The sequence below is a fragment of the Limulus polyphemus genome, unplaced genomic scaffold (assembly GCF_000517525.1).
Source record: "Limulus polyphemus unplaced genomic scaffold, Limulus_polyphemus-2.1.2 Scaffold5636, whole genome shotgun sequence".
NCBI classification, from domain to species: Eukaryota; Metazoa; Arthropoda; class Merostomata; order Xiphosura; family Limulidae; genus Limulus; species Limulus polyphemus.
The window spans coordinates 16,761-41,359 of record NW_013671246.1 but is presented as its reverse complement, the minus strand read 5'-3'; the positions used below and the strand labels follow the sequence as shown (position 1 = coordinate 41,359).

Here is a 24,599-nt window from a genome sequence, read left to right as displayed (position 1 = left end):
GAACCATTCTGACAGCTGTGGAATATTCCAGAATTGAACTATTTTGACAACTGTGGAATATAAAAGAATCAGAAGTATCAAATCTGAATCCTTCTGAGAAGAATTCGAACATGGGAGTGTTACTTTAATTTGTATGTCACATAGTTAAAAAAAAACAAGAAAAAAATGTTAGCCTCTTGGACTTACTGAGAACTCTTGAAACCACTTCCATCGAGGAAGGTGTCACAAAAGTAGCCATGTTGACATTCTCTGTATTTGTATACAATGTCCAGACTTTTCAATCAATATGTACTGAATACTTCAACTTAAAATAATGTATAACCATCACATTTCAAACACTATAAATGAATATTTGATTTTACCAAACCTTAAAAAAGTTGAAGATGTTTTCTCGGGTCAATGTCCTCATGAAAGCCACTTCAACATTTTCTGGAAGAAAACATCTTTTAGATTATAAAGTGAACTCTTATAAATTCTTATTTCATCTAGTTTCTTTAACTTCGTATATGACTTATTAAATACATCAGAAATATTCAAAATCAAAAGTTATTATACAAAAATATCATAAACCTCATGACAAGTTTACTATTAATAATTAGAACTTCATCTGCTTTTTACTAAACTATAAAAATTAACGTTTTTTTTCTTTGAATAAATATTGATTATAGAGTAAGGTTAGTTGTAAGGTTGATAACAAATGAAATACTCATTCCATTTTAGTTTAAGAAAGTTGATATTAGTAACACAACACAAAGATGTTATTCAATAGAATAAGGAAGTTGATGTTAGTAACACAACACAAAGTTGTGATTCAATAGAATAAGGAAGTTGATGTTAGTAACACAACACAAAGTTGTGATTCAATAGAATAAGGAAGTTGATGTTAGGAACACAACACAAAGTTGTGATTCAATAGAATAAGGAAGTTGATATTAGTAACACAACACAAAGTTGTGATTCAATAGAATAAGGAAGTTGATGTTAGGAACACAACACAAAGTTGTGATTCAACAGAATAAGGAAGTTGATGTTAGTAACAGTGGAGGACAAAGAATGTTGGTGGAGTAATAACTAGAATAAGGAAGGTAATGTTAGCAGCACAACACAAAGATGTCATTCAATAGAATAAGGAAAGTAATGTTAGCAGCACAACACAAAGAGGTTATTCAATAGAATAAGGAAAGTAATGTTAGCAGCACAACACAAAGATGTCATTCAATAGAATAAGGAAGGTAATGTTAGCAGCACAACACAAAGATGTCATTCAATAGAATAAGGAAAGTAATGTTAGCAGCACAACACAAAGAGGTTATTCAATAGAATAAGGAAGGTTATGTTAATAACACAACACAAAGATGTTATTCAATAGAGTAAGGAAGGTGATGTTGTGATTCAGAGGAATATGGAAGGTAATGTTAGTAACACAACACAAAGATGTTATACAGAGGAATAATGAGGATAATGTTAGTAGCACAAAGATACTATTTAGAGGAATACCAAATGTAATGTTAGTAACACAACATGACGACATCATCCTGTGAAATTAACTCCACCACCAGAAAGGTGATGCAACTGCCATGCTCAGTAACTACCCTTAATCACTTGCACTTGAGATAATGTAATATTCTTTGATGAGGTAAGAACACCGGAAGTGGGAAGGGTGGGTGATAAGGTGTACAGATGTATCTATCAGAAATAAATTTCTGATTCAGAAAATGTTAACTTCCAATATGATACTTTACCTCTACACACAGAATAGCTAGAATATCATGATGTATTGGTGGAAGGGGTGGTGCAAAGTCCATGGATTGTGACACTCGATGGAAAGAAAAGAGAGGCAAATGAGCCCAGAGAGTTGCAGGAATGGGAAGAATGGGAACATGATTATCCGAGAAATTGCAAACAATTGGTTGATGAGCCAATATGTATTGTGCAGTTAAGTCATGATTAGGCCTTATGGAGTGTCCTCACCCCTACTTAATTGAACAGACTGAGGCTGCAGAAGGAGGGACATCAACGGTTTGAGGGGTGACCTGTACTACACTGACAGTACCACTACGTCAGTGGCTAGTAAATGGTAAGTGGCAAGGATCTCCCATGCTCAACTTGAAGAGGATGGTGGAGAATCCATAATGGGAAGACCTAGAGAAGTGCCTGAATCCCCAGGCAATAAGTAAGATTTCTTACTGGAGATAGTGCAATGGGTGATTGCACAGCTCTATGTATAAATGCCAACAAGCATGAGTTGTCACTTTCTTGATAGCCCAAGGAATAGTACGATCTGGATTGACCAATTGAGTAATAATGTACACCACAAGGACACCTCTGGCAAGAAAAATGGAGTGATGGATGAACCAAAAACAAAAAACCAGCCATTTCTGTTGTTAGACAGATAAAGTGGACAAAGGATAGGAATAGGATAGGAAGCAGGCTACACAATCAGAGAGTCTAGCCCTGAGGGTGATGGACGGGATAAATCTCACATGTGAAGACAAAGGGACATTATCCCTGGAGGAAAAAGGAAATGTGTGCAGTTAAGCAACAGTGAAGGGACACAGGGCAGAGGGAGGAGATTCTGGATGCCAAGCAAAGGAAACCAGGGTTGAACTGGCCAAAGAGATGCTACCAACATGACACGACAAGGAGTGTTGCGTATCACGGTGAGAAGCCATGGGAGAAGAAGAAAATAGGCATATAAAAAAAAAACATTGACGGCCAGATCCAAAGGATGAGGAATTGGGACCAGAATAGAAGAAGTTTGAAGTTTACAGGTGTGGCAAAGGCATCTATGAGGGGTGTGCCTAACCAAGAGTATGTCCAATGAAAGACTATGTGAGCAGAATGTGGTCCAGTCAAGAGATGTGATCTCACCAAGTTCAGAGCCCCAGGAATGTGACAAGTGATAAAACGAACTTGATGGGAATAAGCCCAGAAGAGGAGGTCTAAAGCCTGAAAGCAAAGAATCCTGGAAAGTGTGCTCATGGACAGGGGATATAAGAAACGACTGTGGAATTATCAGAGTAGGTCATGACCAACTGGTCACTCAGGTGAGGTAAGAAGTGGGAATGTGCCCAACAAACTATATGGAGTTTGAGCATGTTGATGTGGAAATAATACTCTTCCCATGCCTATAAGTGAGAAGTCATATTGTTATTGGAGATGTGCTATAACCTAAGAGGGAAGCATCTGTGAAGAGATAGATATCTGGATGGGAGGGGCAGTAAGAGGATGCCCACCATGGTATTGTCACAGTCGAGCCATTAAGGCAAGTCCTCGAGAATAGGAGAAGAGAGGTTGACTATTAAAGATAATGGATACCATGAAAGGTTCCACCACTCACACAAAGTCCACTGGAGGAGTGCATATATGTGCACCACAATATAATTAGTGGTTCCATTGAAGGCAGCAACCCCAAAAATGAAAGAATTTCCCATGCAGAATGAAAACTTGAAGCACAAATTGTGGCAACCAGATAGTCAATTGCTCCCAGGCATAGAGGAGAAGGCTGAGTTTACTGAGATGAGAGTTGAAAACATGTCCAGATGTATTAAACACTGTGTAAGCATGAGAAAGGATGTGGAGAGCTTGACAAACCATCCCAGCTGAGGAGCCTCTTGCAGAAGAAAGGAGATGTGGGCTAGGCAGAAGCCAATCATCCATGTAGAGATGGAATCTCAGCCCCTGACCGTGAATGTGGTGAGCTAGTGTCTTCAGGACTCAAATGAAGACCTACAGAGCTGATATTATGTCGAAAAGAAGAGAATTAAATTGGAAGAGTCACCTGCAATGAATGAAACACAGAAAACTACAGGAGGAAGGAGCAATCATGATATGTAGAAAAGCATCTGATACATAGACCTTGATAATCCACAGTCTGAGTGAAAAAGACTACTCAAGAAAAAAGAAATTCTCCATTTGTAATCACAGAACGACCAGAAACCAACTTTGAGGGAATAGGTAAATGTAAAAACTGGCAACCTTTTAGGTTCGATTAGGTAAAATAAATAATAATAATAATTTTTCACGAGGTATGCTCCCAAGTAGTCTGTGCATTAAGTAATTTGATACTGTAACATGAGCTGCACATTTGCCACGTGATTTACAACTTATGTAGCACAAATATTAGTTAGACATGGTTCAAACTGCAATAAAACAATCAACTTTAAGTATAAATAAATGTATACTGTTATGAGTTTAAAGCTATTTAGGAAAACAAATGTATTTTAATGTTATAACTTGAAGTCATTCTAGAAAGAAAACAAATGGAAATTTAGATTTATTTTGAAATTTTTTTTGGTGGTTGAGGTCAGTCTAATTGACCAACCTTGTATAGAGTTAGGGTAGAGAAAAAAAACATATAAAATATAAAGTTTTACTGAAAGAAAATGTCTAAAATATATTTAGGAGGTTTAGAGATTATGCAAGTGAAATTTGAGAGTTTTGAGGATAAGAAAAGTATTTTTAATCTTAACATGAAAGTTACTTTGCACTTGGAGTAGTAAAAAAAAAGAATCAATATATTCATGGAGAAATCTTTAGTTAAAAATATTTCATTAAAAAAAATCCAATTTTTTGTGTACAAAAGACTTTTATTGTTTATTGAAATTCTGCCAATTTTGTGAAGAAACACATACAGCTACTACATTAAAAGTTAGAGTGTGGAAACTATAATGCTTACAAAATTAACCACAAACCCTGTCATTTTCACCAACCTGATGGCAAGAGAGTTAAAGAGGGAATAAACCTCATCATGAAACCCCTCTGGAACATGATGACGTATCTCAGACATTAGGTGGAATGATGAGAGGCAACGTACAAGTGTAGTAAGAAAAATATGCAAGTCCAAAAATTGGGTAATAGAGAGAGAAAAATAGAATACAAGGGGTCTGCACCCTCAAGCAGGTAAAAAAGATTCCAATGACTGGAAATGAAGAAAGGGGAAGAAAGAATGGCTCTAAGCCAGGACAGAGGATGCAACAATGGTGCCATGGAGTAAAGAAGAAGAAGAGTTAAAACACACACAGGTGAATAAGAAAGAAATGAGCATACCTGGGAAATCATATACAAAAATAAATTGGAAGGTTAAGGATTGTCCTTGACCAGTAAGGCAATACACAAAGTAAATCTTGATAGAGGGAAGAGCTGGTTAAATATGTCATCACCCTGGTCATTCTGGGACTGAAGTGGTAAAACTTTGGCCACAGGGATGACAGGAGGAGGCCCAGCCATAGTAAAAATAGGTCCTGTGTTTGTAACATCTTTACTCTCATAGGGCACCGTAGAAGACAGCATCATTTGAGAATTCATGAAAAGCTAATTTAAAATGAAAGGTAAGTTTCGTGACAATTACAAATCTCGATAAATTGAACCAAGATTACAAAACAGTCTCATTCATGTCTATTAGAGACAATGCCAAGGAAAAATACATTATTTTGATTGCAAGTGATTAAGGTTAGTCACCGTGTATGGAGTTTGTGTCACCCTCCTATTGGTGGAGGGCTATCGTCGCATGATCTCATCATGCACTAGTGCAGTTCAAGTGAATTTTAGGTGAGAGTTAGCTCAATGTTATTGGCAAGCAAACCTCATTTCTAGATGTGTGAATAACATAACTACTCTGCGTACAAAGCTGAGGTATTGTATAGGAAAATAACAGATAAAATATAAACTTTTAGAAAAAAACTTTTGATATTCACAAGAAAGGTTCTAGAGGTTATACAAATGAAATATGAAACTAAAAGATTAACAGAAGTATTTATTAACTTTAAAATCACCTTGCACCAAGATATATATAGTACAGGCTTCAGGAATGCACAAACAAATCTTTAGTAGAAATACTTTATTAAAAATTCTGGACCAATCCTGTTGACATATGATTAAACTGCAATGTTCTCCACTTAAGTATTCTAATACAACTCGGGATTCTGAAACCTTGTTATTTTATGAATTTTCTTATTTGTACACATTCCACATCCATTTAATTTTTTCCCTTGCTACTGATTTAGTGTTAGCAAATGGCACCATTTGATTGTCCATATGAAATACATGTCACATCTGATGTTGGTACCTTGCCTAGAATATGAATAAAGAGAAATAGTTTGTATCTTACTTGATCCAAACTTAAGCTGTTCTTTGTAAACAATGCTCCTAGAAATGTGATTAAACGGTTACAATAAAATTGAAGTACTGGAGATGCTCTCATAATAATTGTATGTTGAGTTGTGCATAGTTATAACACCGGTATATTTGTATGTGAAACATGACAGTAGTTAGTTTCAAAGTGAAAACAGGACCTTATGTTCAAACCTAAGAGCTATTCTTAAATTGTAGTGTTCATATTATGACAACTGGGGGATATCCAAGAACCCCTTAAAATTTCTTAGTGATCAGAGGTAGGGAAGTTGAAAAATTTGTGTTATACATAAACAAGGTGATATATACAGACACAAGTCGTTTATGTTACAGATATTTACATGCCTAACAATCTCACCTCTGTCAAAATTATACTGCTGGGATGAAATTTCAGCCCAATACCTGTCAGACTGTTGGGACATGTTCTTAGGTCGTTCTAAAAGATGAGCAGCTAGAGAATCCTTATGGGCCTTGAACTCTTCCTCAGTCATTTGGCTAAGATAGCTCTAGGGGGTTTAAAATTGTTAGTCATGCACAAGTTTGTCATAAAATCGTACCCAAAATTTTTTCAGTGTTAATTAAATACCAATAAAGTTTGATTCTTCCAAAACGGAGCTTAAAAGAAAGAGACAGAACAAGGAATAAAAAACCTAGTATCATGTTTTTCTTTTCATGAAATATCAACAACAAATATCTTAATACTGATGTCCAGTAGATAGCCTCCTTGACCAGATCTTTATACAGGGTTGAATTAGCACATGACCCTGACCAAATGTTTCTGTAGGACTGAATTAGACCATGACCATATCTTTATACAGGGTTGAATTAGCACATGATCTTGACCAAATATTTTACAGGGTTGAATTAGCACATGACCCTGACCAAATCTTCTTACAGCATTGAATTAGCATATGACCCTAACCAAATCTTCTTACAGCATTGAATTAGCATATGACCCTAACCAAATTTACCATGTTCCAAATCAAAACTTTAGAAAAAGTAAAACAGTTTGTAAATAATAAATACACACCACAGGATAATGAAATATTTTGTATATGTATATCACACAGGCAGCTTTTAACAGTATTTCCCTTTATCTTCATAAACCTTCCACTTGAACAACACGGCTAACAATTCAAAATGTTACTAATTAGACATTAGGATTCTTTAAATGTTTTTAATCATTATTGGTGAAAAAATTCAGTTATTCATTGAAGAACAAAATGTTTACATACATATATAAAAAGTACAAAATTTATAATACACATATCTCACTTCAAAGTAACACAGAAAGCTGTATTCCCTATCCCCCCCCCCTCTAAAAGAAAGTGCCAGAACTATATCAATGTGTATATTTTAATATACGAAAGAAAAAAATTTCAAATTTTCAACAAGAAAGCTTCAACACAACGATGGATTTTCGTTTTTATAATGTATTTAGCAGTATGAAGCATGGTATATCTTACAAATCTTTATAGTATGAAGTGTGGTATATCTTACAAATCTTTATAGTATGAAGTGTGGTATATCTTACAAATCTTTATAGTATGAAGTGTGGTATATCTTACAAATCTTTATAGTATGAAGTGTGGTATATCTTACAAATCTTTATAGTATGAAGTGTGGTATATCTTACAAATCTTTATAGTATGAAGTGTGGTATATCTTACAAATCTTTATAATATGAAGTGTGGTATATCTTACAAATCTTTATAGTATGAAGTGTGTATATCTTACAAATCTTTATAGTATGAAGTGTGGTATATCTTACAAATCTTTACAGTATGAAGTGTGGTATATCTTACAAATCTTTATAGTATGAAGTGTGGTATATCTTACAAATCTTTATAGTATGAAGTGTGGTATTTCTTTATTATAAAACATAGGAGTTTGAATCACTGAGACAACTCAAGTATCTTAGAAAACTAGTTCAATTGTCATACCTCCATATGAGCAAGAAATGCTTCAACTCTAGAGTCTACATAGGATGGGCTTCTGTCTGACTGAACCAGAACTCTCAGTCCTTGTTCATTAGGAGATTTTCTTACACCACTGAAAACAATATACCCTAAAAAAATACAGTAATAAGGATCTTATTGTACCTATTTAATTAAACAAGCATCAAAATCTTTTGTTTGTTTCACAATTCTGTTAAAAGTTACAAAATGGCTATCCGTGTATAGGAATCCCTAAGTTTGAAATTTTTAATTGACACACTAAAAGGATGGAAGTTAGTCATTAGCACCCATCTGAAATTTGTGAGCTACTTTTGTCCAATCAAATAATGAGATTTGACCATCATTTTTACAGTGCACCCATGACTCCAAAGTGCAAATCATGAAATTCTTTAACAACAGAAGTCCAACTGTTCTGTTTACTAATAAACCGTACTTACAAGTATTAGTTTAATAATTAAACATTCAACTGCTCTGTTTACTAATCAACCATACTTATAAGTATTAGTTTAATAATTAAACATTCAACTGCTCTGTTTACTAATCAACCATACTTATAAGTATTAGTTTAATAATTAAACATTCAACTGCTTTGTTTGCTAATAAACCACACTTTCAAACATTACTTTAATAACAGAAGTCCAACTGCTCTGTTTGCTAATAAAACACACTTTCAAACATTACTTTAATAATAGAAGTTCAACTGCTCTGTTTGCTAATAAAACACACTTTCAAACATTACTTTAATAATAGAAGTTCAACTGCTCTGTTTGCTAATAAAACACACTTTCAAACATTACTTTAATAACAGAAGTCCAACTGTTTTATTAGTAAACAGAGCCATACTTACAAGTATTAGTTTAATAATAGGAGTCCAACTGCTCTGTTTATTAATAAAACACACTTTCATACATTACTTCAACAAGTGAATACCTAACTGTTCTTGTGTCCTAAGAATATTAAAACATGGTTCCACAAAAATCTGGCAGAGGAGTTCAAGTAGCATATTTTGGCGGGTTTCTTGTAAACTACACTGGTAGTAGTTTTCTATTGATGAACTACGATGAATGTTGTTCTCCTTCTCAAATATAAAGTGACTACCTGTAATTATTGAATAAGATTGCAAGTTACATCCCTTCAGAACTCTACATTGTTTTTACACAAAAGTATAAAAGTGACTGAATTTTTCTAAAAATCAATGTTTTTGTGAAATAATTTCTGTAGCAGTTTATATTTAAATAAACTGTATGAGTAGCATAAGGAGACAGAGAGTATATCTGTATAACTAGAGATCTCTATTGAAACTGAACTATGTAAAATTCTTACTATCCATCTTCTTTAACTTTATTTAGCCTGACCAAACCAAACTCCAACCTAGTTTCCACCACTGTATCCCAGGCATGCTTTATTATTAAATTAGCAATATACACAAAACACAAATTTCAGTAAACTTCTAATCACAAGTAACAGTAATAAACAGTTTTATCTAACTACAATGTTCTCACATAAAACATATTACCCTGATTTCTAATACATTTGAGTAACATGATAGTATAATAAACACAGCAGGATATATCACTGTATCAAAAGATATTCAATTTGAAACAACAGAATATCACATTTAAGATGTACATCATATCATATACTTTTATTATTATTATTTTATAGTCAAGCTATATTTTCTGTGAATAACACAATATGCAGGAAAAATTCTAATAACTAATATTACCATCTGTAAGCTCATACTGTCGATTCAAAACTAACTGACTGGCCAGAAGGGGTCGCCAATCGACAGTTTCTTTAATTTTGTCCTCAATTATATCAGTCATCTCCAAGGCATGCTTTAAAAAACATGAAGTTTATATGTAAAAGAACAAAACTAAAACCATAACTTAGAAGGACACTACAATTAAAGAAAGAAACAAAACATGAACAATGGCAGAGAAACAATATTATAAATAAATTCCATAGTGTTATCATTTAAAAAGACACTGTTTTTGTGCTTTAACCACAAAAACACACCGACAGTATTTACAAATAGTGTTTCATCCCATTTTGTGCAGTAAAAACAACAGTAAAAGTTTTGGCATCTTTCATAAAAGAATTCCTATTTTGTTGTAAGTGTACTTTATATACTTATATTTTAACATTTTAGAATAATTTATTGCATATAAAAACATAAGTTATTTCAATAAAACATACAATATTTACTACACTAACTTGGTTTCTAGTTGTCGTAACATAAACATAAGTTATTTCAATAAAACATACAATATTTACTACACTAACTTGGTTTCTAGTTGTTGTTGTTGTTGTAACATAAACACAAGTTATTCCAATAAAACATATGTTATTTACTAAACTAACTTGGTTTCTAGTTGTTGTAACATAAACATAAGTTATTCCAATAAAGACATACATTATTTACTACACCAACTTGGTTTCTAGTTGTTGTAACATAAACATAAGTTATTCCAATAAAACATACAATATTTACTACACTAACTTGGTTTCTAGTTGTTGTTGTAACATAAACATAAGTTATTCCAATAAAACATATGTTATTTACTACACTAACTTGGTTTCTAGTTGTTGTTGTTGTTGTATCATAAACACAAGTTATTCCAATAAAATATATGTTATTTACTACACTAACTTGGTTTCTAGTTGTTGTAACATAAACATAAGTTATTCCAATAAAACATATGTTATTTACTACACTAACTTGGTTTCTAGTTGTTGTTGTTGTTGTTGTTTTCTTCAAACAATACATCTAAACTAATAGAATGTCAGTCACATAAAAATAAAAAGTTAACTTTGTTATCAGTCTTCCACTATAAATTTGCATGAGAAATTGTTTAACATTCAAATATCATACACAATACTAGCAAAAAATTTTATTTAAATAATTATATGTCAGATATTTCTTAAACAAAATTCTTACACTTCATTGCTTTATTTTATTTATTGCAATAGGAATAAAATGGCAGCCACAGGACATACCAGGATCGAAATTCTCTAATAACTGATTCAAACAATAATAAAATATAAATTATTAAGAAATTCTGATTTAACATAAGCTTTAAATTCTGATTTAACATAATTAAATATATAAATGTAAACTAGTTGTTTTTAAAAGAATAGTTGTGCAAAGCTACAACAAATATCAGTATGTAGCTATTACTAATTTTGAGTTGATCGACTAAAAGGAACGCAGCCAGTCAACAGTACATATGTTCATCTTTAGCCTGACCAAATGATGGGATTTTGACCATCGTTCATAATGCACATTTGACCTCAAAGTATGGACCATATTTATGCAACAATGAGATATGGTCTGGGCATGAACAAGTGAGCCACACCCAGCCCAGATAAGAACTAAAATGATTGAACATAACAAGAGCAATAATGTAACAATAATAATATCAATAAAGACAATTCTGTACAGAAGCCAGCTTGAAACATTTAACTAATAAATCAATACACAACAGATAAAAAAACAAAGCAAATAAGTACCATAACTTTTAACAATGTTCCTGGCTCTAATCCCAGTCATATGTAATTAGCTTGGTGTACATCACTGTGAAATAATTATAAAAGTAACATGCCTGCTGACCCAACAACACTGATCTCAGGCTTCAGTTTGTAAATCAAAAAACTATTTTTACACAGAGATTTCCTTTATCATTGATCATAGTTAAGATCTTAACAAATTAGATTTGGTGGCTATGCCACTGTTTCCTAGGACATGTTCAACTTTACTAGATATGGTGGGTAATCTGAAGTTTGAGTGTTCTTAGTTTCCTTTCATAGAGCCAGTATAACCTTGCTTTCAGTGGTATATTTGTACACAGAGACTCAAGTATAACCTTGCTTTCAGTGGTATATTTGTATACAGAGACTCAATAACAAAACTCAGTTGCATTGTCTCTTTGAGTGGTATATTTATTATATTTTTGTAGTAAATGCTTTTAAAGATTCCACCATCAAACCAGCCAAGACATGGTTATAAGTTTCAACGTTAGACATCATCAAACCAGCCAAGGCATGGTTATAAGTTCCAACCTTAGACACCATCAAACCAACTGAGACATGGTTATAAGTTCCAACAATAGACACCATTAAACTAGCCAAGGCATGGTTATAAGTTCCAACGTTAGACACAATTAAACTAGCCAAGGCATGGTTATAACTTCCAACCTTAGACACCATTCAAACCAGCCAAGGCATGGTTATAACTTCCAACCTTGACACCATCAAACCAACTGAGACATGGTTATAAGTTCCAACAATAGACACCATTAAACTAGCCAAGGCATGGTTATAAGTTCCAACGTTAGACACAATTAAACTAGCCAAGGCATGGTTATAAGTTCCAACCTTCGACACCATCAAACCTCCACAACCCACCATCCCTCTTATCAGTAGGGTCATGTTTCAACTTCACAACCTTAGTACTATCACAAACAATATCTTCATGTAGTCATCTTTATTCAAAATTACAACACTATTACACTTATCAAATTTTGAGATGATGATACTTGTTTTTACTTACATTTTTAAAGCTTTAAATTCTTCAGCATTTATATTAAAAAAATGTTTACATTCATCATCATAATTACTAAAATAAGTAAGACCGCTAATATGATTTCTATTACCAAAAGTATGGCCCAAATTATTCCAAATCTTTTGATGTGATAAATTTTACAATTTACAAATATACAAACGGAGGCCTGAGATCAACATTGTTGGGTGTATGTGTATATCGGGTTATCTGTTGTGTCCACCGAGGGGAATCAAACCCCTAATTTTAGCATTGTAAATCCAAAGACTTACCACTGTCCTACCAGAAGAAATGTTGTTGGGTCTGCAGACAGTTTACTCTTAAGGCTATAAAACTTTATTTGGGATAATCATGTTTTAATTGTCACGCATTACTAAACCTTTTATAGAAATGCACATATATTTTGGATAAAATACATATCAGACACAGCACTAGTAAACCTACCTCTTTGGTCAAGTTTCCGTACATGAGTGCTTCAACATGAACACGAGAAAGTATATGACGAATTTGTTCTTCAACTTTTTGTGGTGTCAAATCTGCATAAGAATGTGAAAACAGCAGCATTACTATATTCTGTATACCATGGATTAAAGTTATTATGACTGAACTTAAAAAAATAAATTTGATTAACTTTCTACACATTCCAACATTGGTGAAATTTATGAAAAATAAAAATCCAATAATGTAATAAGTCAACATACAAATGGTAACTGTTCTACTGCATCACATGAAACAGTAATGACCATCAAATTAACTACTTTGGTAACTGTTCTACTGCATAACATGTAACAATGATGACCAAACGAACTAATTTGGTAACTGTTGTACAGCATAACATGTAAAAATAATGTCCAACAAACTAATATCTTATAAACGACTAGAAAATGTTTTAAATACCAGTGAACTATAAGAAGTTGCCAGGAAAAATGATAAATTATTATTAAAAGTACCATCACATGCTTCTAAGAGTTCTTCTTTATTCCAGGATTTCTCATATAACAGCACTGAGGTGTAGTAGGTAGCATGTCTGTAGGATGGTTCTGCAGAAAAGTTTTTTAAACCTCGAACATACTAGAATATATAAAATTACAAGAAATGTTAAGAGATAGGTATAACCTTTATCTATTTCACTTTTTGTTGAAAGCAATTTATTGTGGAATCAAACTCATTTCAAAACTAAATACCACTCAATTAATATACTAAAATGACCACAGAAACTACTAAATTATTCTAATCTTCTACTAGATGGTATTGATAAACGAAAATTCATTTATTAAGATTGTACCACACAGAGTGTTCCATCTTGTTTTGGAGAGCAAACGTTGTGTGACTTGACGTTCATAAAATACAATTCCAGTTATTCACTCACAGCTGTTTTTATTGTGGAATATCTTACACAAAAGAATATACATTGAAATTAGCCCCACTGATCTTTTATGTTGTCACAGTGAAACTCTTAACCAAATAGCATGAAACTTGATTTAGTATTTGTAAAAACTTGAAAGTTTGTTGTGAAACAACACTGTTTTAAAAAAATGAAAGAAAAAAAAAATGTTTAGGTGATGGAGGTTGTTTTCACCTCCGTGTGTTTGTCAGCAAGATTTCTCAAAAATGGCTTTATGGATTTGGATTAAAGTTGGTAAATATTTGGACTATGACCCAACTTAAACGTAAATAGTTTTCAGAGGGTCAAGGTCACGAAAATAAAAATCTTTTAACATGGGGACTGCTTTACTCTATAACTCAGTCAAAAATGATCAAATCTTGATGAAACTTGGTGGACATGTATATATAGAATATTATTTCACATTGACCTGCTGAAAATGGTCCTTGTCCATTGATAATGACGGACATACAGACACATTTTCATATTCTTTGTGGGTTGAATATGATCAATGCTGCGTGACGAGGATACGTGCTCCACTGAGTGCTCATATAGGTTTAGACTTGTGTGTGTGTATATATCAGAGAGTTTAATTTTATATATCCAATCAGTTCAACTTGTTTGATCTTAATTAATATACTTATTATGTCTCCACTGTTTTTCTATTGTTTCTTCTTCTTCTTCCAAACACCTTTCAACTGACCACCATTCCTTCATTTCTCCGCAGAGTGATTTGAAACTTTGTAGGATTATACATCTTGGTCTAATTAATAATCCTTTTTAATTTTTTGATTTAGGCCTTTTGAAGGATTTTATGGAGTCAAAGGTCAAACAACCCAAAAATGCATGTTTGTGGATCCTATGTGGTTATATTTACCACAATGGGCTATCTTCTGTGTCCACTGAGGGGAATTGAACCCTGGATTTTAGCATTGTAAGCCCATAGATTTATTGGTGTCCCACAGAGGGACATTCATGAAATAAACAAAATGAGCATTAAATCATACTAGAATATTAATTCTACAAAATGTTTTAGGACAAAACTGTTGAAATAGTATTAGAATTATATTTTAGAATTAAATTCTAAATTAGGCTGTGAGTGTACACTAGGAGGGAGTTTCAGGTCTGAAAAGAGTTAAAATAAAAAAAAAAAAAAGTAACTGTATTACGTTCATTCTTGAGCGTATAATAAAAAATACAAACACACATCTTAAAGCAAAACCTATATAAGATGTAAAACACACTACAGGAAGACAAGATCAGCTTAGCTGGCTCCATAGCAACCAAAATTATAAATTTTATCACATAGTTTTTATTTTAGTTCCATAATGGACTAAAAATTGTAAGTGTGATAACTAAGAGACTAAGTTTATTTACAATCAAATGGTGTAAGCTTTTCTTACTAACCGTTTCTTTCAGAATCTCAAATCGTTTTGGATCAACCTTAAAATCTGTCAACTTTTCCATGATCTTCTTCAATAGGATGTGTTGTTTATCACTGTACCCGTGAATATAGAGCTAGGTGAAAGAATATATAGCATGAGAACCAATGTAGACAATTACCAACATTATGTTCAAATGGACTTTAATTTCTCTGGTACAAAGAGATAATATAATCATCTATAGTGGAAACATGCCATGTTTGTAGAGCTGGGAGAGTAGTGGAATTTGCTAACTCATTAATCATTGGACTCATTAACTGATTATATTCAACTAGTCAATTATTCTTACATAAGATGACTAAAAACATTTATGCAGAAAATCTGATTTCAACACCTGTGGTGGGGAGCACAAACAGCCCACTGTGTAGCTTTGTGCTTAACAACATACAAACATAATGACAATATTTCAATGATTTGGTTAATTGGAATAATAATAAAAGAAAACTAATAATCAGAAACCCAATTAGTTGATTCTTTTCAAACTTTGTGCCAGTAATAAACTAAGCTGAACAAAGTTCAGTTAATCAAAAATAATAACTAAAAATCATACTGACATATTTTTATTGGCTGGAATAACTGAAAAAGTTATAATCAGAGACACTAATTTCACTTGGTTTATTATTTTTGTGACACCAATCAATTCAATCATAATTTTGAACACTGAATAGTTAGAATAAAATAAAACAGTAATAATCTAAAACACCAGTTGACTATCTTTATGAAATTAATCAGTCAGTTCTACAGTTTACACTTTTATACATAACATAAATAAATCTTCAAGATGGTAAAATGTCAATTTTAGTTTTGAAAATCAGATATTGAACTGAGGATGATTGACTGAAACCTTCAACCATACATATCAGAAAGTATTATGACATGGACAATTTTAAGAAGACAGATATCCAGTGCTGCAACATATATATATGTGTACCTGAATTATACTAACAACATTGTGATTTAAGTGGTAAAAAAAAATTCACACACAACATATACAACAAAGATATCTACATAAACACTTTTATGTTATAGTTCGCTAAACTGCAAGAACAATACTAAACTCTATTTACTCCGATAAATAAAAGCATATTTCAGTAGCAACCCAGACTTAAGGTAATGTGTCAAATAATCTATACACACTCATTTTAAGATAAAAGTTAAGAGTTAGAAAGAACATTGCTGATGTGGTATTTTAATGAACCACATGAACTGTCTGTATTTACTTCAGTACATTACACAACAATGTAAAGGTTTCCTGACTGGCCTGATAAGAAAGCTTTATGTAAATAATATATCTATAAAAGATTACATTATTGGAACCTATGAAGAATAAAGTTTTAAAATGATTTGTTTATGGTATCTGAAGACGATATTTCATTACAGTTACTACAAACAGTCAACAGCTCCTACAGGATCAGTGAGCAAGTTTTTTCATTACCATGAAATTTTGTGGTCAACTCTAAACACAGAAATAAAATAAAAGTCAGTAAGCCTTAAATAACACTAACAAATTCCTCTTCTCAAAGTTTCTAAAAGAAAACAGAAGCAAACTACATATCACTTCATACGTATCACTGATATAATTCTAAAATTAATACTCACTGAGTGATAAATACAAGTTTAAAAGTGAAAAGAGAACTCACATTCATGCCGTACTTAGTGTTGAGAAGCCCATACATAAGACCTGCCAAGTGAGCTGCATAAGTGTATTCATTCAAAGCATCCTTGAAAAGCTGCACAAACAAATACGTTGTGTTTTCATGAAGAGGATCCAAAGAAGCTACTGGACTGAAAGGAAACAATATTAGTGAACTGAAGATGAAGGATGATCACTGGTTGTACATCTGAATAAGGTGCTTATATACAGTACCAGGATAGAGGGTGCACTGATGTAGGTGGAGAGTGTCATGAGACAAATATCGTCAAGGGCAATTAAGTGGGGTATAAAAGACTGGAGCAAGCAAGAAAAATCAGATCCAATGCTTAGATGGGCAAAGGAAGAAACCCTGGCAGTTGAGTAATAGTTATAAGTGGGAGAAGAGGTATGTATGTATTGGAATGGTGTTTAATATATTCACGCTGTTGATAACTCATACAATCTTGAAATAATAAACACATTTATTTTGTTTTAAAAACAACCATTTTACATTTGTAATCTATCAGGAAATAGGGAATGCAAGAACAAGCACAACTAGATTACATTAGAAAAAACAGTAAGACTTAATTATTTTAACAGCAGCTTTTTTGTAACCACAATTCTAAATCAATTAATGTAGCTTACATCATAATCAACTTGAAAATATGGTTTCTCAAACAAAAATGCAGCTGTTAGATATGGGACATATAAACAACAGAAGTTACACAAGTAATTATTACCTGTTAAACTTGAAAGTAAGATTAGCTTTAGGAAGAAGGAATTCATTGTCCTGCTTGAACCAAACCCGGAACATTGGAGTGTTCTGAAACAAACACAATGAAAGTTTCATTTCTAAACTAAAAACTCTCTGTGGCTGTTTGAAACGAACATTTTCCACTTTCTGATCACCATGAAACTTTCATGGGTATCCTAAAGCCTCCTACTTTATTCATTTTCTCATTTTTATTAGTTTGGTGGCCATTCTAATTGTCCCTTAGATAATACCTTAGTGCCAAATTTTAGAAATCAACATATATTTCTTTGGGAAATTAAAAACATGTCACGATAAATTACTTTAAAAAATGAAAAACATGTTTTTGGAACATTACTCACTGAAAAATTCAACTAATCTTCATACAGCTTTCAAGTAAAAGTAACTAAATCTATGCACAGCATGGGCACCTTTGCTAATTACTTGAAAATCTTACGTTAGACATTCCTTGTTAGAGTATATTCCATTGGTGTTTATTATGTAATGAATCATACAAACTTTCTATAAACATGCTACTTGTTCATAACATAGGAAAAACGAAAAAAAAAAGTTATGTCACGTATATACTGACAATACGTAAACTGTAGAGACACACAAACCCAAACTAACATTTTTAATATAAACTGTTAATGAATGGGAAATGGAACAAACTCATAAAAAATATTCTATTCCTGATCCAGCCAACTGGCTTATTTCTTTATTCAAGCAATTACACTTTGGAATCACTTCTAATATCACTAAACTCTCTTCCAAAACATTCTCCAAAGCTGAAGTTAACCTTCTTAATAAAGATCAAGCTTCTCTCCTACCCTAATGATCTAGAAAGTTTTGAAACTACTTTCAAGTTACAAGAATTGGGAGTTTTTTTTCACAACACATCTTGTAATATGTGGTTCACAGTTCGAAGAGAAATTGATCTTGTATCTCCGATCAACAGCATATCTTCAAGCAATACTTCAAACTCAATTAAGAGAAATCTCAGAAAAATTGTTTCAGTTCTGATTATCTTAACACTCAAAAGAATATTACCATAACTTTGTGCCTGAAAATAAATGGGTTTATATAAAATACAGAGTCATCTAAAGTCATGACTTGGTGCCCATACTAATTAAAGTATCCTACCAGCAATCTGGAAGTTGTTTAATATCTTAGTGAATAGCATGAGGATTAAAGATACTTTACCACCTCATACAAACAAACAAATTTACACTACTACTATGTTTTCTTTTCCTTTTTTACCCACAACTTGGCATTTGATATCCCTACATAAAAATAAAAAATTTTAATGTTAATAGAATTAAAACACCAAGAGATTATTGTACAAATGTTCCATTAAATGTGAAAATTACCTTAAAAAAGACTGTGAAAAGTAAGACCAACAAATTTACCTTAATGTGAAAATTATCTTACAAAAGACAGTTTGAAAAAGAAGAGTAACAAACTTACCTTAATCATTTGAGGGAGCTTCATAAACTGTAAAAGAACTAAATGTCAATATTGTCCAATAATAAGGTGACACATTTAATAAAGGAATTATGAAAGTAAATTTCGTAAGCTTACAATGTAAGATATGAATCATCTTTTACACTGAAACACTTCACTAAATGTCATGGCATAGAAAAAAAACCTTACTTTTGGTGGTGTGTTAACTAAATGAAACAATGGAATAGCAATGAATTAGTATGCTATATTTCTATACTACTCCAAATGCATTAGGTAACAACTTTTCAAATATGTGTTTTTTCTTATAGCAAAGCCACATCAAGCTATCTGCTGTGTCCACTGAAGAGAATCGAACCACAGATTTTAGCATTGTAAAGACTTACCGCAGGGGAACTTTTCAAATGTAATGCAAACATTTTCACATATAGCTACACTAACTTACTGTAATAATTTTTATACTAGAAGGTTCATAATACTCTATTTAAGAAAACATCAGTAACATGTATGCAATGCTTATTATCCTAACTATACGTCAACCAGAAGAGTCCATATTGCACTGAGCACCACTGATTTGAAACTATTCATACAGAAAATAAACTTGTTCTCCTTTAACCACACACTTAAAAAACAAATCACTTCTAAGATGAAATTTATTTAATCTTATACATCATTTTTTTTTGCTAGGCACCATGGGTTATCTGGGCTGTGCCCACCATATTGTATCAATTCCAAATTTTTAGTTTTATGAGCTACTGAAGGACATTTTATACATAAAACAAAAAAACAATAACACTAAAGTTGATTTTGGGTTGATTTAAAGAAGCTCTCAACAAAAGCATTACAGCTTTTGAATTTCCTGAATTTTTTCTGAGGATAATACAGTACTGATAGCCCCTAGAAGGAAAGTCAAAATAGTTTTATAAATTTTAGCAAATGACTGTTTCTTAAATTTGGTTGTCATGGTGTGATGTAATTGCCTAAGTGACTACTCAAATGGACAAAGAAAATTATTGAAAAAGAATGTAAAAATATTTGGTAATTATAAAGAAATATTTGAGTTTAGCACATCATATTTCACCAATGGTATGGTGTAAGAAGGTAAGATTATCCAAGGGTGTTAACGACCTAATGTGGATGCAAATGCCACACTTGTCATCATTGATGCCTCTACAACATGCCTGAGCATTTACAGCAATAGTTCAAGATGTGCTCTTCCAGCATCCAAAATGCATAGTATCTGTAACAATGGCCATTACGGCAATAATGAGCATCTCATCTAGCATGCTGGCCACTTTCTGGGCAATAGCATCTTTGGGATCTAGAATTGTGTGAAGCTTCACATGGTACATATGTGACTACAGGTACTCCCACAACCCAAAATCAGCTGGTGTCAGGTCCGGTGAACAATGTGGCCATTAACAAGGAAATTAATGTGAAATGATCTTTTCCTGAAATTGTTTCTGAAAGATGTATTTCACCTGGTAATTACCAATATGTGGAAATGCACAATACTGCATGAAAACCATAGTGTCTATCATATTTCATTGCTGCACCATGGGAATCACATTGGTTGTGAACATTGCATGGTACCATGTAGCACTGACTGTGTAGGTTTGCAGTACACGTGTTGACGGTTCTTCAAAACAAAGTATGGACCAATAAAAAAGTCAGCTGTGAAACCACACCACACTGCCACCTTAGCATGATGGTGTGAAACAAATACTACATGTGAATGAGCACGAGTTTCTAGTCAGATAATGCAACTGCTCATTTTGATACTTCAAAAAAAAAGATGAAATGTGCTTCCTTACTCCATAAAAAATGGGTAGGCCTAAAACTGCAAAGCAAAATCAAAATCTTAAGTTAAATCTATTTCATTTGGTTACTAAACAAGATGCAGCCTTAAGAGGAGTTGAAATTGAAAAATCCAGACATTGGGCAATGTAACACATGTTGCTGCATCCATATGCACTTGTACTGGCTTGTTCAGCTATGGCCCGGCTGACCTCGGCAATAGTTTCAATAGATGTCGATGGTTTGCCTATACGTGGCTTATCACAAGTGCATCTCCTCAAATTTGTTTATGAACTTACAACAACACTGAAACAAGCCTGCTGTGGATGTTATACACTCTACAGTATTCCTTGAGAGCTGCCTCAATATCGCAATTCTAGTTCACTTCTCTTCACACTTGTCATTTTCATGTTGGTTAAGCCAGCTACAATCAACAGGCCTATCGATTTCAATGAGAAATATATGAAAGACACTACATTGATGCCCATGGTGGTAACACATGACAACTGTGACATTTGCATCTGCATGATACCCTTAACATCCCTGTATAATTCCACTTTCGTATACCATGACATTCGTGAGATATGATGCACCAAACTGTGAAACTTTTCTTCATAATCACTCTGTATATATAAATGAATATAAAGTAAGTTTAAAATTCATTACACATATTATTAAGTGAAACTTTCTGATTAACATTTTAAAAAAAAGACTGCTTGCTTATAAATTTGGTATGGTAAAAAAGTTACTTTTATTGTAAAATAATAATCAAAAACACAGTGAAACTATATGCAGTATTTTTTTAATCAAAAGAAAGATCCAACCTAGATTTAGCTAAAAACATTAGAAACTTTATAAAATGTAGGAAGACATAAAAACCATCCATAATGAATTTGTTTTCACTTTTCAAAGCTACAAAATCATAAAAATATCAAATAAATAAAAATATTTTCCTATAGAAAGTTTATCTCAAGTTTTACATAGTTTTTGCAATACAATAAAACAAACCATATGACAGGTATATCCAAACAATGCATTACAGAAAGTTAAGTCCCTACTGCAACAGAAAAACAAAAATCTCTCACCTCTGGTTGCCTTGGAACTAGATCAAAATTTGATGGTATAAATTCATTTTTAGGAGGCAGCTTGAATCTTTCGTTGTAACCTGCATTCTCCCATTGCTTAAAAATACAAGTTATTTATATATACCAAAAAATACATTTATACTCCAATAAAAGCTTACATTTCCATTACTCTTACAGAATATAAAAATAGTAGGAACTCTTAATAAAACTATATTACTGTTACTCCTTCAGAATAACAAAACAGTTGGTGCTTTTAGTAAAACTACATTATTGTTACCCTTACAGGATAAAATTAGAGGCCAATGCTCATGGGAGAATGCAACATGTTTCTGCCACGTGATCCCAACATGGCCAATTTTGACACCAGAAAACTGTTTGTATCACTGCTTGGGACCTGCAATGAGATGTCTTTGTACCAAATCCAATTTAAGTTGGTCGACATACACATGAATAGTTAAAAAACCTAAAATTATGTTTTTTTGTGTTAGGCACATGAATATTTATATTTATGCCAGTTTTCATCCTGATTGCTGTAAACATAACCACACAGAAGTAAAAAATATGCATTTCTTTTGGGTTGTATGATCTTTGACCCCATAAAATCATTAAAAAGGCCCAAATCAAGAAGATAAGAAAGGTATATGGGCATACTGGACCAAGGTATAACCCCATCAAGGTTCAAGTCAATTGAAAATTGCTTGGAAGAAGAAAGAAAGATAGAAGAAATAACAGAGAAACGTCTCTCTGTAGAGACACAAATAGTAGGTACTCTTAGTCAAAATACTACATTGTTGCTACTTTTTACAACATATTCTACGTAATTTTAAATCCAAGCTTAAAATGTATACTTTATTTAATTAATTCCAAGGTCTAACTATCACCATGATGATTAACAAATTTTACATAGCAAAACTCACTTGGTGAGTATTAAACCATTATCCTTATCATGAACATTAAATCATTATCCTAATGAGCTTGGTGAGTATTAAGCCATTTTCTTAATGAGCTGGGTGACTATTAAGCCATTATCTTAATGAGCTTGGTGAGTATTAAGCCATTATCCTAACAAGTTTGGTGAGTATTAAACTAATTTCATGTACATTAAACTATTATCCTTACTCATTTGGCAAATATTAAACCATTATAATTTCTAATCTACTGAGTATTAATCCATTGTTCTTACTCATTTAACATAACAATGTTTAGGGAAAACAAGGGACTCTATTTGTCCATTTCAGCTGTCCAATCCTCTAAACTAAATGAGAACTATTAAACAAATACATTTAAAACAAAAAATCTTAAATATAGCCTTTACTATTCATATAGTTATCAAGCTTTCTCTTAAACTCACTTAAATTTACTGCCTTCACAACATCTGAAAGCAACCCATTTCAAAGGCCAACCACCCTGTTAGAATAATAGAACTGTTTTAACTGAAAATGATTCATACCTTGCCGAAATTTATATTTGCGTCCTCTAGTCCTACTATTCTCGCTGTTAAGTAATAAAAAAGATGATACATCAACACTATCAATTCCCTTTACAATCTTAAACATCTCAACCAGATCCCATCTAACTATTCAACAGATAACAATTTGAGAGATTCCAACTTTTCCTCATATGACAACCCCTCCATCCCAGGCACCATTCTAGTAACCCTCATCTGAACCCTTTCCAACAATTCAATGTCCTTCCTAAGGAGAGAGCCCAAGACAGAATACAATACTATATATGTGGCCTACCCAGTGACCTGTACAATGAAATTATAACCTCTTTAGACTTCTATTCAATATTTCTGTAGATACAACCTAAAATCCTATTTACCCTACCACTAGCAACAGCACACTGCTTGGATGACTTTAGAAACTGATCAACTACTACACCAAGATCCCATACTTTCATGACACTGTTAAGGTTATTCTCATCCAAATTATATTTATAATTCAAATTATGATAACCCACATGTATTTATTATAATTAAAACCCATCTTCCATTTATTTGCCCAACTCACTAAATGACTTAAATCCTTTAGTAAAGCAGCAGCATCTCTTCACAGCTAATAACACCCAAAACCTTAATATCATCTGCAAATTTAAGTAACTTATTGACCATTCCTTCATCTATATCATTGATGTAAATCAAAAATAACAAAGGTCCCAAGGCTGAGTGTACCCTACTTATGACATTAATCCAGTTTGACTGAATTTCATTTATAACAACCCTCTGCTTTCTTCCATCCAGCCAATTTTCTATCCAATTAACTAACTTATCCCCCAACACTTATACAGATACTTTTTTTTTACAAGTCTTTTATGTGATTACCTGTTCAAATGCATTCGGAAAATTTAGATGCACCAAATCTACACCCTTACTTTCATCTACATAAGCAGTTAA

At 32.6% G+C, this 24,599-nt stretch overlaps 1 protein-coding gene across 1 annotated transcript in view; it reads right to left on the bottom strand.

Annotated features, from left to right (window-relative positions):
- Positions 1-337: 337 nt before the first annotated feature.
- LOC106472819 (insulin-degrading enzyme-like) overlaps positions 338-24,599 on the bottom strand; it is a gene marked incomplete at its 5' end in the record, with an annotated part of 39,822 nt that continues 15,560 nt past the window's right edge. The window contains 12 exons of the mRNA XM_022401357.1: positions 338-429; positions 6,491-6,638; positions 8,076-8,200; positions 9,021-9,188; positions 9,817-9,928; positions 13,096-13,187; positions 13,602-13,722; positions 15,443-15,553; positions 17,118-17,262; positions 17,851-17,933; positions 19,329-19,355; positions 22,205-22,300. Coding sequence (XP_022257065.1) covers positions 359-429; positions 6,491-6,638; positions 8,076-8,200; positions 9,021-9,188; positions 9,817-9,928; positions 13,096-13,187; positions 13,602-13,722; positions 15,443-15,553; positions 17,118-17,262; positions 17,851-17,933; positions 19,329-19,355; positions 22,205-22,300 — 1,299 coding nt within the window. The remainder of the gene's footprint in view (positions 430-6,490; positions 6,639-8,075; positions 8,201-9,020; positions 9,189-9,816; positions 9,929-13,095; positions 13,188-13,601; positions 13,723-15,442; positions 15,554-17,117; positions 17,263-17,850; positions 17,934-19,328; positions 19,356-22,204; positions 22,301-24,599) is intronic.